This window comes from Culex pipiens, chromosome 3 (assembly GCF_016801865.2).
Source record: "Culex pipiens pallens isolate TS chromosome 3, TS_CPP_V2, whole genome shotgun sequence".
Classification (NCBI taxonomy): domain Eukaryota; kingdom Metazoa; phylum Arthropoda; class Insecta; order Diptera; family Culicidae; genus Culex; species Culex pipiens.
The window spans coordinates 136,106,218-136,120,254 of record NC_068939.1 but is presented as its reverse complement, the minus strand read 5'-3'; the positions used below and the strand labels follow the sequence as shown (position 1 = coordinate 136,120,254).

The 14,037-nt window shown below is 42.4% G+C and overlaps 1 protein-coding gene across 1 annotated transcript; it reads right to left on the bottom strand.

Moving 5' to 3' along the window:
• Positions 1-2,259: 2,259 nt before the first annotated feature.
• On the bottom strand, positions 2,260-13,771 carry LOC120413772 (ras-related GTP-binding protein A). The gene is made up of 3 exons (XM_039574708.2): positions 13,399-13,771; positions 13,143-13,242; positions 2,260-3,787 (listed from the first exon to the last, which is right to left on the bottom strand). Exons 1-3 carry the CDS (start codon positions 13,408-13,410, stop codon positions 2,817-2,819), a joined length of 1,083 nt encoding a protein of 360 aa, XP_039430642.1. The 5' UTR covers positions 13,411-13,771; the 3' UTR covers positions 2,260-2,816.
• Positions 13,772-14,037: the final 266 nt, after the last annotated feature.

Below are 14,037 nucleotides of genomic sequence, written 5' to 3'. Positions count from 1 at the left end.
AGCTTTTCACGTAATCTTTTGATTGATGTAAGCAGACATGCATCGGCACTAAGAGCTCTTCTTAACAGCACTCGGCTTATTCTAAATGGCATTTCCATTTAAAGTAATGTTATGCTTGTTGCCCTTTGTTAACGACTTGTTTTTTTAACATTTATAAAGTGTAGAAAACATTGGTTAATTGTAAAACAAATATGTTAGCTCTGTTTTCATGTGAATGTGCTCATAAGCTCTCAAGGAGAACTTCTTAAAAGTTCTTTGGGAGCTTTTAAAGGTTCTTTCCCCTTCATCTCGCTTGGTTTTCAATAAAATCTCTCCGGATCTTCGGGAGCCTAAAAGATAAGCGTATGGTACGCTAATCACTGGCACAACATTTTGGGAATCATCTACGCGAAATGTCAAACAAGTTCTTCTAAAAGAAGAGTTAGAGCGGATGCACGTCTGAATGTTAGGGAAGGTGGCTAAACGATAAGTAAGTAAGTATGCAAGTATCGCTAAAGATAAGTGGTATCGTTGCTGAAGATTTGCGTCAAGTCCTTTTTAAGATTTTTACCATTAAAAAAAAAACAAAATTGTTCGAAATCATATTTTTTGGGAACCAAGTACATAAAAATGTAAAAAAAGAATTGTCACGCCTAAAATATCATGATTTTTTTCATTTTCTTGCTTTGACATCAAATTCGAGTTTTGATCCATATTTTACTAAAATTTTATTTGTCGATTGTCTGTTTATGGCGTGTTTTGTAGAACAAAAATTGCCGATTTGTTTTATCTTATGTTTGTTCTACAAAACACTCTGATATTTGGTACCATGAAATGAGAGCTATTCTACGGCGGAATTTTTGTTCAGAAAAATGGCAAACCCTAATAAAAATCGGTGTGCCTAAAAATTAATTTCCCATATTGTAAAAACTATTAATGGTACAGTTAACTATATCACAAATCATTTTTACTATATGGGAAATTAGTTGTTAGGCACACTGATTCATTCAGGAATCGACGGATTCATCATTTTCCTTTTGAATATGGGTAATTCTCTACCAACTCACACGAAATCGAATCAAAATTGGGAAAAGTTATTTGCGTTAAACTTTGTCCTAAGGGGTAACATTTGTTCCTGATCACGAATCCGAGGTACATTTTTTGATATCTTGTGGTGGAGGGGCGATACGACCTCTTCTACTTTTGAACATGGGAAAAATATATTTTAAATAATTTGCAGCCTGAAAAGGTTATGAGATAGAAATTTTGTGCCAAAGGGACTTTTATGAAAAATTGGACGCCCGATTTGATAGTGTGCTCAAAATTCAAAAAAACGTATTTTTTATCGAAAAAACGCAACAAAAGTTTTAAAACTCTGCCAATTTTAAGGGAAATTCAATGTACTTTTCGAATCTATGTTAACCCAGAAAGATATTTTTTAACCAAATTTTTAATCTTAATTTTTTTTAAAGTGTAAAGTTGTAGAGCAAACAATTACAAAAAATATATAATATAAGGGATTTGCTTGTAACTACCACGAGTAATCGTAATTTTACAAAAAAAAATAAGACGAAGAAATTATCATGAAACATAAAATTTTCACTAATCCAGTCGACATTTTTTTTCCTGATAAAAAAATGACTGGAAATCTCGCTTTAATAATTCAATATCATGCATAAATGCATGTCAAAACTTGACTGGCTGCTAACAATAACAGTCGATAGCCACCAATGACGCCCGCCATGTCGGTTTGAAGATCTTAGGTGAATGGGATGAGAATGTTACTTATTTACGATGGGATTTGGGTAAGGTATATTCAATATTAGTGGCAGTGCGTGGCCGAATGGTTACGCTGTCCGCTTTGTAAGCGGATGATTCTGGGTTCGATTCCCATCTGCTGCAACCTTCCATCAGATGAGGAAGTAAAATGTCGGTCCCGGCCTTGGTTGTTAGGCCGTTAAGTCATTCCAGGTGTAGGAGTCGTCTCCATGCCATAAGTACAAACAACACACTAAACCAAGCCTACTCCGGTGGAATCGTTGGCGGCGGTTGGACACGCAATCCAAAGATCGTCAGTTCAAACACTGGGGTGGAAGGTTCTTTGGAGTAAAAAGATGTTTGGGTGCTCTCCCCATTCAAGCCTTCGGACACCTAGGTTCGAGCAGAAACTTCCAATAGAGACCACAAATGACCCGGGGGTCGTTAATGTGGATGGTTTGATTTTGATATTCAAACTCTAGTTTGGGATATCTTTCTTCGTAATATAAGCTAACTCACACATCTTTTCCTTATAAAAACTCTTTATTTCCTCATTGCGACCTACAAATTTGCTTTGTTCAATATTATACAATCCCTTTTCTCGCGTTAATCACTTGTAACAGTGTTGTGGTTTGATCCTATCGTTTGCCTGATTCGGGTTTTTTTTTGTTTAAATTCATCCTCGATGCTAAGCGAAACCAAACATCGCAAGTCAACGGAAAGTGGTAAAAACAAGATCAAATCAATTGCGAGTTCAAGCAATGACTCAGTTAACAGTACAATTCGTTATTTTTTGTGGGGAAGGGAGGGGAGGTTGATAAACATCGTTCTTAAACATTAAAATATTACATAACAGTGAATTGGATAAACTAAAACTCATCGGTTAATCTTTTTAAGTCCTTGCGGACTGAGTTTTGATTTGATCTACGGAGAACGCGCACGCTTGGGGTTGGATTTTGGGGGGGTCGACCAGACTGATTTGGCGGGGGTAGCGCGTTTTTTGTAGAGGAGCAGATAACCTGGGGAAGATCGTCAACGGAACGTTACTTGAAATAGAAGTACTTCTTCTTGATTAAATATCAGTGATACGGGTTGTTGGCGTTGTGGTATTGCTGCTGCTGTTGCTGCTGAAGGAACTGTTGCTGAAGCTGCTGGTGCTGCTGATGATGGCTGTAGTAGTTGGACGAACCGCCGTTGACCATGCCGTGGGCTGCCGCCGCGTGGTTGGCCGCCGAATGGATGGCATTGCTCGCGCTCAGACTGTTGTTGGGATTCTCCAGCTCTTCGAAGTATTTCCGCGCGTTCCGGATGTTGATCAACGTAGCCTCGGAAGGGATCGACGGGTCCGACATGATGACCATGACGTACGTGTTGCTCGTGAAGGTATCGATGAAGGCCGCGAATATGCTGTTTCGTACTTCCATGGAGGAGAACTTGGCGCCCAGCTTCGAGCAGGACAATTTGAACTGTTTGATGATGTTGGACACCTTCTCAAACCGGTGACTGTCCCTGTGCTGCTTTCGCTGACAGTGCGAGATCACCAGGAAGGTCGCCCGCTCGAACAGCAACACCTCGTCGGCGTCCACCACGTTGGCAAAGTAGTTCAGCGAGTGCTCCAGCGCCTTGACATTCGGGATCAGCTGGTACACGATACTACTCCACGCGCGGTACAGCGTTTCGTCCCAGATGCTCGTCCGGAAGGCCGTGCACTCCAGTGGCTTCGATAGCCGCTTCAGGTCCTCTTCGCGCTCCTTAAAGATAATATCACGCTGCTCCTCCGCCACCAGATCCATCTTGTGAACCAAACAGAAGATCTTTGCATCCGGCGAGTTCTGCAGGATCGCCTCCAGACACGACTGATAGTAGTGCATGTCCTTGTCCAGCTCGCGGCTCTCCACGTCGAACACGTAGATCAACACCTCCACGTTGCGGAAGATGTTGTCCTTCTGGGAGGCGAAGTACTGCTCCATGAACGATTCCTGGCCTCCGCAGTCCCACAGGTTGAGCACCAGGTTGCCCAGGAAGCGCACGTGCGAGTGCTCGACATCGACTGGAAAGAGGAAAATCTTTGAGATTCTAAATCAAAATTCTTATCGTAATCCTAATCCAAGCAACCACATCCGCATTCCCTCTACCTAAACTGTCATTTTTACCCCCACGTTCGACATGGACTCGCTGTATGAGCGCTGCCGCCAGAACAAGCTCATCTTTACCAAATTACAACCGGCGGCATCGCCGGAACCCTCATCCGATCAGCGCCGGCTCCCGCTGCCAAACTCCGAACTGGAGGAGATTTTTAACCGGCGAGTGCCCACCCCGCGGATGACTTCTTCCAACGGAGTAACAGGACGGTCCCGTCTAACGCCCGGCGAACGAGATCTGGACTCGGACCTGGACGAGGAAGCCCAGTCGGAACTCGGGTCGGACATCTATTCGGACGCCGGAAGCATCACTCGACGTGGCACCTCCAAGATGAACCGACTGGTGAATTTGATCCAGCGAGATAAGGTCACTCCGACTCGCGGACGAGACCCAGAGTCGACACCCGTAGCCAGCCCACAGCTAACCAGTCCGAACGTGACCCTAACGGCTCCAGCTGAACCGGTCCCAACCCAGCCCAAGGTATCCACGACAAGCGTGACGGATTCTCCATCAAAACTGAGCAAAATTTACGACAGTTTCTACTGGAACGTGCTGACGCTGGTTTCGGTGGCCATCGGATTCGTGCTGACCGAGCTGGTGCTGAAGCAGACCATCAAGCTGTTTCAACTGCTCAAAGACCAAACCGAACGGCAGCTCGGTTCGATTTGGATCGGATATCTGGCCACACTGGGAACGTCCGAGGGTCCGAAGAAGCACGCGTGGTTCGGGAGACACCTGAAGGGGTTTAAGGTACGAGGGATCGAGCTGGAGTACGTGCTGACCGTGGCGATCATGATTCCGACGGCAGCGTTTCTTCTGGTGGCGTACGCGTTGGTGTGGATTTTGTACATTTTGCATGTGGCGATGCTGACGGAAATTCAATTGTTTTGATCGTTACTAATAACTGATTTGAGAGAATAAATGATTCATGGTTTGATTGTCTGGAAATGTTTACTTTTTACTGAGTTATTTCTCTTTAAAATGATACCGCCAAACCTGTCCTCACACTCAGGATTTTAGAGCACGGTGTCCAGAAAACCGTTATTCAAAATAAAAACACTAGTTCTAGATTTAAACACCATGTGATTAGTATGGCCCTAGAGCACTTCTGGATGATAAATGAACCATTAGGGTGTACATGTACATGTGTACATATCTACTCAGAATCGAAAACTGAACAAATGTCTGTGTGTGTGTATGTGTGTGTGTGTGTGTGTGTGTGTGTGTGTGTGTGTGTGTGTGTGTGTGTGTGTGTATGTGTATGTGTGTATGTGTGTGTATGTGTATGTGTGTGTATGTGTGTGTATGTGTATGTGTGTATGTGTGTATGTGTGTGTGTATGTGTGTGTGTATGTGTGTGTGTTTTTTTTTTTTTTTTACAAGGTCGGAATCTGCTACCAGACACCTGAGAATTCATTACTCAGGTAGTGTGGGGTTGGGAAAACAAAAAAAAAGGAGTTTTCCCGACCCACTAAACCAGTCCTTGAACGCCGTGCCCTTGTCCCCCCGGGACCACCTTTCGGTATAACTTCGGGGGGAGGCGTTGCATTTTCTGCACTAGTCTACTTACAGGATCCATGCCGGGTACTAGAACCATTTCCTGTTCCACATACATATGAGTCCATGCGAGGGTTTAACCGCGCCCAAGAATCGCGTTGCTTTTGATCGGCTAGTCATATGCAGCCCTCTCCTTGGACCATCGAGACGTGTACCGATTTGGTAGAGCCAACCGTCATAACGTGCTCTCCTTCACAGCCACACTCGTGGGTTCTCGACTCCTGTGACCATCGAGACGTGTACCGATTTGGTAGAGCCGACCATCATAACGTGCTCTCCTTCACAGCCACACTCGTGGGTTTTCGACTAGGCTCCTAGTCGTTCCTCCTCTGATCGTCTCTCCATTTCCGCTGGAGAGCCGAAGTGATCTGCGTCACCGCTCCGACGACCGCATTCCACTTGGCGATGTCGCTGCACATTCTTCGCACCACATTATCCGGGCTGGTGTCCGCTCCGATAATGGCCAGCATTTCGCTTCGCGCTACCTCGAAGCGAGGGCAGGCGAACACCACGTGCTCCGGTGTTTCCTCGCAATCGACGCAGTCCGGACAGAGAGGAGACTCTGCATGTCCAAACCTGTGCAGGTACTTCCTGAAGCAGCCATGGCCCGACAGGAACTGTGTGAGGTGGAAGGTGACCTCTCCATGCCTTCTGCTCACCCACGTGGATACGGACGGGATAAGCCGATGCGTCCATCTGCCTTTCTCCGTGGTGTCCCACTCACGTTGCCACCTTGCCAGCGATTCTGCTCTCGCAGCTTCCCGAATACCTCTCGTGCCTCTCCGGGTGTAGCGCACGGTGTCCTCCTCCAGTGTGATGCCGATGGGGATCATTCCGGCTATGACGCCAACTGCTTCCGACGAAATGGTCCTGTACGCGCTTGCAACCCGCATGGCCATCAGTCTCTGCGTTCTGTCGAGCAGCGCTCGATTTCGCTTCGTCCCCAGCGCCGTCCACCATACCGGTCCGCCGTACCTAAGTATGGACGTCGCGACACTTGCCAAGAGGCGGCGCCTACTGCTCCTGGGTCCAGCGTTGTTCGGCATCATCCTCGACAGTGCCATGATCGCCTTAGCCGCCTTCTCGCAGGCGTAATCGACGTGGCTGTTGAAGTTCAGCCGGTCATCCACCATCACCCCGAGGTACTTGAGCGCTCTCTTCGAGTGCACGACGTGTTCTCCAACGTGTATCTGGGCCTGCTGCACCTTCTTGTGGTTACTAACCAGCACCATCTCCGTCTTGTGGTGAGCGATCCGCAGCTTTACCCCGAGCATCCAGTTCTCGATCATTGCGATTGCCTCCATAGCCAGCACTTCGACCTCCTCGACATTTTCGCCGGTTACCGTCAGCACTATGTCGTCTGCAAAGCCAACAATCTCTACGCCGTTGGGTAGTCCCAGTGTCAACACTCCGTCATACATTCCGTTCCACAGTGCTGAACCCAGAATGGATCCCTGCGGAACTCCCGCGGTAACAACAACGGTTTTTTGTCCATCGGCAGTGTCGTAGACCAGCACGCGGTTCTCGAAGTAGCTCTTCAAGATCCTGCACAAATAGTCAGGCACCTTCATTTTGTGTATGTGTGTGTGTGTATGTGTGTGTGTGTATGTATGTATGTGACCAAAATTCTCACTGAGTTTTCTCAGCACTGGCTGAACCGATTTTGATCGAACTAGTTGCATTCGACTTGGTTTAGAGTCCCATACATCGCTATTGAATTGTTTGAAGTTTTGATAAGTAGTTCAAAAGTCATGTATAAAAATGTGTTTTCACAAATACCCGGATCTCACTTAAATGTATGTAAACTATGTCTGGATCCATCATCCGACCCATCGTTGGTAAGATAATTGAAAGGCCTTTCCAATGAGTACAAAACATTGAAGATCTGGCAACCCTGTCTCGAGTTATGACCACTTAAGTTATATTTTTGTACTTTTTGAAGCCGGATCTCACTTAAATGTTTGTAAACTATGTCCGGATCCATCATCCGACCCATCGTTCAAATGAGTACAAAACATTGAAGATCTGGCAACCCTGTCTCGAGTTATCACCACTTAAGTGATATTGATGTACTTTTTGAAGCCGGATCTCACTTAAATGTATGTAAACTATGTCCGGATCCATCATCCGACCCATCGTTGGATAGGTAATTGAAAGACCTTTCCAATGAGTACAAAACATTGAAGATCTGGCAACCCTGTCTCGAGTTATGACCACTTAAGTGATATTTATGTACATTTTTGAAGCCGGATCTCACTTAAATGTATGTAAACTATGTCCGGATCCATCATCCGACCCATCGTTGGATAGGTAATTGAAAGGCCTTTCCAATGAGTACAAAACATTGAAGATCTGGCAACCCTGTCTCGAGTTATGACCACTTAAGTTATATTTTTGTACTTTTTGAAGCCGGATCTCACTTAAATGTTTGTAAACTATGTCCGGATCGATCATCCGACCCATCGTTCAAATGAGTACAAAACATTGAAGATCTGGCAACCCTGTCTCGAGTTATGACCACTTAAGTGATATTTATGTACTTTTTTAAAGCCGGATCTCACTTAAATGCATGTAAACTATGTCCGGATCCATCATCCGACCCATCGTTGGATAGGTAATTGAAAGGCCTTTCCAATGAGTCCAAGACATTGAAGATCTGGCAACCCTGTCTCGAGTTATGACCACTTAAGTGATATATTTGTACTTTTTTGATGCCGGATCTCACTTAAATGTATGTAAACTATGTCTGGATCCATCATCCGACCCATCGTTGGTTAGATAATTGAAAGGCCTTTCCAATGAGTCCAAGACATTGAAGATCTGTCAACCCTGTCTCGAGTTATGACCACTTAAGTGATATTTATGTACATTTTGTACATCGTTGGTTAGGTAATTGAAAGGCCTTTCCAAAGAAAACAAAACATTGAAGATCTGGCAACCCTGTCTCGAGTTATGACCACATAAGTTATACATTGTGTTCTTTTTTTCTGGATCTAAAAAAATGATGACCCATTTTTGGTAAAAAGGGAGGAAGGCATCAACCACATAGGTGGATTAAGTTAGTTTTTTCAGTTCCTTTTGGGGTCCTAAACAACTCCTCCTAAGTCCTCACTTTGCACAAAGCGATTCAATTTTCCATATAAATTTGTATGGGGAAAACCATTTTTTTTATTTTCATATTTATCAAATCCACGTTTCATGCTATATCAAAACCGGACTCATATTCGGATGCTCTGGAATGTGCTCTACAAATTTGCCGAAGAGTGTATAGTGCTAACTTGCTCCTGAAAGAAGATATAGCGTCCTCAAAACTCGTCTAAAACGTGATTTTCGAGCAAAAACACGTTTTAGACGAGTTTTGAGCACGCTGTATCTTTTTTAGGGGCAAGCTAACACCATACTCTCTTGGGGAAAGTTGTAGAGCACATTTCAGAGCATATGAATATGAGATCCATCATCCGACCCATCGTTGGATAGGTAATTGAAAGACCTTTCCAATGAGTACAAAACATTGAAGATCTGGCAACCCTGTCTCGAGTTATGACCACTTAAGTGATATTTATGTACATTTTTGAAGCCGGATCTCACTTAAATGTATGTAAACTATGTCCGGATCCATCATCCGACCCATCGTTGGATAGGTAATTGAAAGGCCTTTCCAATGAGTACAAAACATTGAAGATCTGGCAACCCTGTCTCGAGTTATGACCACTTAAGTTATATTTTTGTACTTTTTGAAGCCGGATCTCACTTAAATGTTTGTAAACTATGTCCGGATCGATCATCCGACCCATCGTTCAAATGAGTACAAAACATTGAAGATCTGGCAACCCTGTCTCGAGTTATGACCACTTAAGTGATATTTATGTACTTTTTTAAAGCCGGATCTCACTTAAATGCATGTAAACTATGTCCGGATCCATCATCCGACCCATCGTTGGATAGGTAATTGAAAGGCCTTTCCAATGAGTCCAAGACATTGAAGATCTGGCAACCCTGTCTCGAGTTATGACCACTTAAGTGATATATTTGTACTTTTTTGATGCCGGATCTCACTTAAATGTATGTAAACTATGTCTGGATCCATCATCCGACCCATCGTTGGTTAGATAATTGAAAGGCCTTTCCAATGAGTCCAAGACATTGAAGATCTGTCAACCCTGTCTCGAGTTATGACCACTTAAGTGATATTTATGTACATTTTGTACATCGTTGGTTAGGTAATTGAAAGGCCTTTCCAAAGAAAACAAAACATTGAAGATCTGGCAACCCTGTCTCGAGTTATGACCACATAAGTTATACATTGTGTTCTTTTTTTCTGGATCTAAAAAAATGATGACCCATTTTTGGTAAAAAGGGAGGAAGGCATCAACCACATAGGTGGATTAAGTTAGTTTTTTCAGTTCCTTTTGGGGTCCTAAACAACTCCTCCTAAGTCCTCACTTTGCACAAAGCGATTCAATTTTCCATATAAATTTGTATGGGGAAAACCATTTTTTTTATTTTCATATTTATCAAATCCACGTTTCATGCTATATCAAAACCGGACTCATATTCGGATGCTCTGGAATGTGCTCTACAAATTTGCCGAAGAGTGTATAGTGCTAACTTGCTCCTGAAAGAAGATATAGCGTCCTCAAAACTCGTCTAAAACGTGATTTTCGAGCAAAAACACGTTTTAGACGAGTTTTGAGCACGCTGTATCTTTTTTAGGGGCAAGCTAACACCATACTCTCTTGGGGAAAGTTGTAGAGCACATTTCAGAGCATATGAATATGAGATCCATCATCCGACCCATCGTTGGATAGGTAATTGAAAGACCTTTCCAATGAGTACAAAACATTGAAGATCTGGCAACCCTGTCTCGAGTTATGACCACTTAAGTGATATTTATGTACATTTTTGAAGCCGGATCTCACTTAAATGTATGTAAACTATGTCCGGATCCATCATCCGACCCATCGTTGGATAGGTAATTGAAAGGCCTTTCCAATGAGTACAAAACATTGAAGATCTGGCAACCCTGTCTCGAGTTATGACCACTTAAGTTATATTTTTGTACTTTTTGAAGCCGGATCTCACTTAAATGTTTGTAAACTATGTCCGGATCGATCATCCGACCCATCGTTCAAATGAGTACAAAACATTGAAGATCTGGCAACCCTGTCTCGAGTTATGACCACTTAAGTGATATTTATGTACTTTTTTAAAGCCGGATCTCACTTAAATGCATGTAAACTATGTCCGGATCCATCATCCGACCCATCGTTGGATAGGTAATTGAAAGGCCTTTCCAATGAGTCCAAGACATTGAAGATCTGGCAACCCTGTCTCGAGTTATGACCACTTAAGTGATATATTTGTACTTTTTTGATGCCGGATCTCACTTAAATGTATGTAAACTATGTCTGGATCCATCATCCGACCCATCGTTGGTTAGATAATTGAAAGGCCTTTCCAATGAGTCCAAGACATTGAAGATCTGTCAACCCTGTCTCGAGTTATGACCACTTAAGTGATATTTATGTACATTTTGTACATCGTTGGTTAGGTAATTGAAAGGCCTTTCCAAAGAAAACAAAACATTGAAGATCTGGCAACCCTGTCTCGAGTTATGACCACATAAGTTATACATTGTGTTCTTTTTTTCTGGATCTAAAAAAATGATGACCCATTTTTGGTAAAAAGGGAGGAAGGCATCAACCACATAGGTGGATTAAGTTAGTTTTTTCAGTTCCTTTTGGGGTCCTAAACAACTCCTCCTAAGTCCTCACTTTGCACAAAGCGATTCAATTTTCCATATAAATTTGTATGGGGAAAACCATTTTTTTTATTTTCATATTTATCAAATCCACGTTTCATGCTATATCAAAACCGGACTCATATTCGGATGCTCTGGAATGTGCTCTACAAATTTGCCGAAGAGTGTATAGTGCTAACTTGCTCCTGAAAGAAGATATAGCGTCCTCAAAACTCGTCTAAAACGTGATTTTCGAGCAAAAACACGTTTTAGACGAGTTTTGAGCACGCTGTATCTTTTTTAGGGGCAAGCTAACACCATACTCTCTTGGGGAAAGTTGTAGAGCACATTTCAGAGCATATGAATATGAGTCCGGTTTCGATATAGCATGAAACGTGGATTTGTTAAATATCAAAATCCAAAAAATGGGTTTCTCCATACAAATTTGTATGGAAAATTGAATCGCTTTGCGCAAAGTGTGGACATAACCAATCGGTCCCAAACTTTGGGGAGTTGTTTAGGACCCCAAAAGGAACTGAAAAAGCGCTGTGTTCACTAAATTTGGATAACTTTATTTTTTTCCATACAATAATATTACAACCTAATGGGCCATTCTACACGTATATTTCATCAAAAAAAATGTTTTAAAAACTCTACCATGTTCCATTACTGAACTGTAAAAATTATTGGAACATATCTGTTTAAGGAATATTTTTGAGGAATATATAAAAGGTCATTTTGTATTTAGAACCAAATTTTGCATTTTAAAATTTCGGTTTTTTTTTAACTTTGCAGGGTTATTTTTGAGAGTGTAATATTTAATGAAAAAAACAATTGAAATAGTTATGTCCTACGAGGAACCATAGCCGGTTCCAATTGGTCACCAATCGACATTAGTTTAATTCACAGTTTCTTATAGGAAACTGTTCCGGTGCCCCGATGGTATTAATCGTGCCATTTATTTATCCAAGATAATGTATTCGGACGATGCCTTCAAGTTTTGTATCATTTCTGGCCTTGTTTTGTGGAAAAGTTTTTGTTATATTGACCCAAAACGCCCATACCCAAAATAAGAGAGTTGAAGTACCCCAACGGCATCCGGAATGTCTCCGGTAAAAATGGACCATATTTGTGTCCCATCTTACAGCTAAAAATATAGGCAAATCTGGAACTTTTGCAACCGGAAGCATCCAATTTGGTCAATTTTACTAGTATTTATAAGATTTTTAAGAAAAAAGGGGTCAAATTACTACCCGAGCGATATAAACATTCAAGATCGGTTTAATTTTTTCTCATAGCTTTTGTAAATTACAGTAAAAATTCATATATTTAAAACTCCAATATATTTTTGCAACAACCTCAAACACCCATACTCTCTCAGGTCAAACGGTAGGGAATTTCATGGGCTATAAGCCTACGGATTTAACTTTTTGAGCAAAAGCAGTTTTTTCTAATAGTTTTGTGATAGTCAAAAAATCTCAATTGATGTTATACAAACTATCACCAATTGGGTTGATGTAAAACATTTTCAACATGTACAAAGTTATAGAGTACATATATGTAACAAAAATCATATTTTGGTGGACATTCAGGGATGTGTTCCGGTACGGCGTGGACGCATCAGAAGCTGACGCTTTGCACTTGAATTTTAAATGGAATTTACCTCGTAAAACGTCACTCTTAAAAAAAATGTCAGTTTAAAGGCACTTTGCCCCCAAATGCGTTTACTTTCAACATCACTGGCGTGTAGGCCAGATCTTTGCGTAAGTTTTGGTACATAACATTGAAGTTTTGAGCATCCTAGAGCTCGGTACAGGCTTTCAATGTTCGGATCGTATCCGGATTATGATTATCAGTTGTGTATGTGTCGGTACAAATGCGGAAGAACGGCGAACTCATTTCTTTTCTTTTAGGTATTTGTAGGTAAATTAAAGATAAATTGAACCTAAATTCAACGTCAACTTACTTGTCGCCCCAAGTCTTCTGGTATCCCGTGCGATATAGTTGGCAAAGATGATGGACCGCATGCTGGTCTTGCCCGAGCCACTCTTGCCCATCAGTAGAACCTAAAAGAAGGAAATCCTTTGGCATTAGTCATCCCCACATTTGCTTCAAATATGCTCCACCATATGCCAAGGCAGCATCCCACATTCCTCGGACAGAAGCAGACTGCATTGTGCAATTCTAGGCCTTCAACTGCAGACAAAAACATTATCACGTACCTTCTTCTTCATGGTGACGTCTTATTCTTTATACTCTTCCTGGTGAACTGCTGTGAATATACACTCCGCACCCTGTCCGAAGGTTGAAATTTGATCCGTCGCAATAGCTGCGTACTCCGCGCGCACTCCTCGGAATCCGTACAACACCCGGATGCCCAGAATTAAACCCTAGCCGAACGAAACCAATCCGCAAAGCGCGGATCCACGATCACTTGGCCAATCTCATGCCCAGCAAAATCAAAGAAAATTTTGTGTAATCTCTGAACAAACTCTGGTCTTTCTGTCCTGTGTGGTGTGTTCAGAAGGTATTATTTGACTTTTGTGGATCTCTTCTTGGCGCACCAACACCATCACCACCTCTCTACCTCTCTCTTGCGTCGTGGAGAGCCAGTTTTCGAAAACTTGATAACCTTTTTGACGTTTCGCGTAGAAAGTTATACGCAGCACGAAGAAAATCGAAACATACTTGCCTTCACGAATACATGCGAGCACGTGGATGACAGAGTGCTATATGGTGGACTGTGAGCAACGATAAGTTGTAGGTGGATTGACAAACGATAACTTGAAACTATTTAGTTTAAATATGTGTAAGTAACTGTTAAATAAAGTTTGATGATTAGTTCATTTTTAATAAAATAA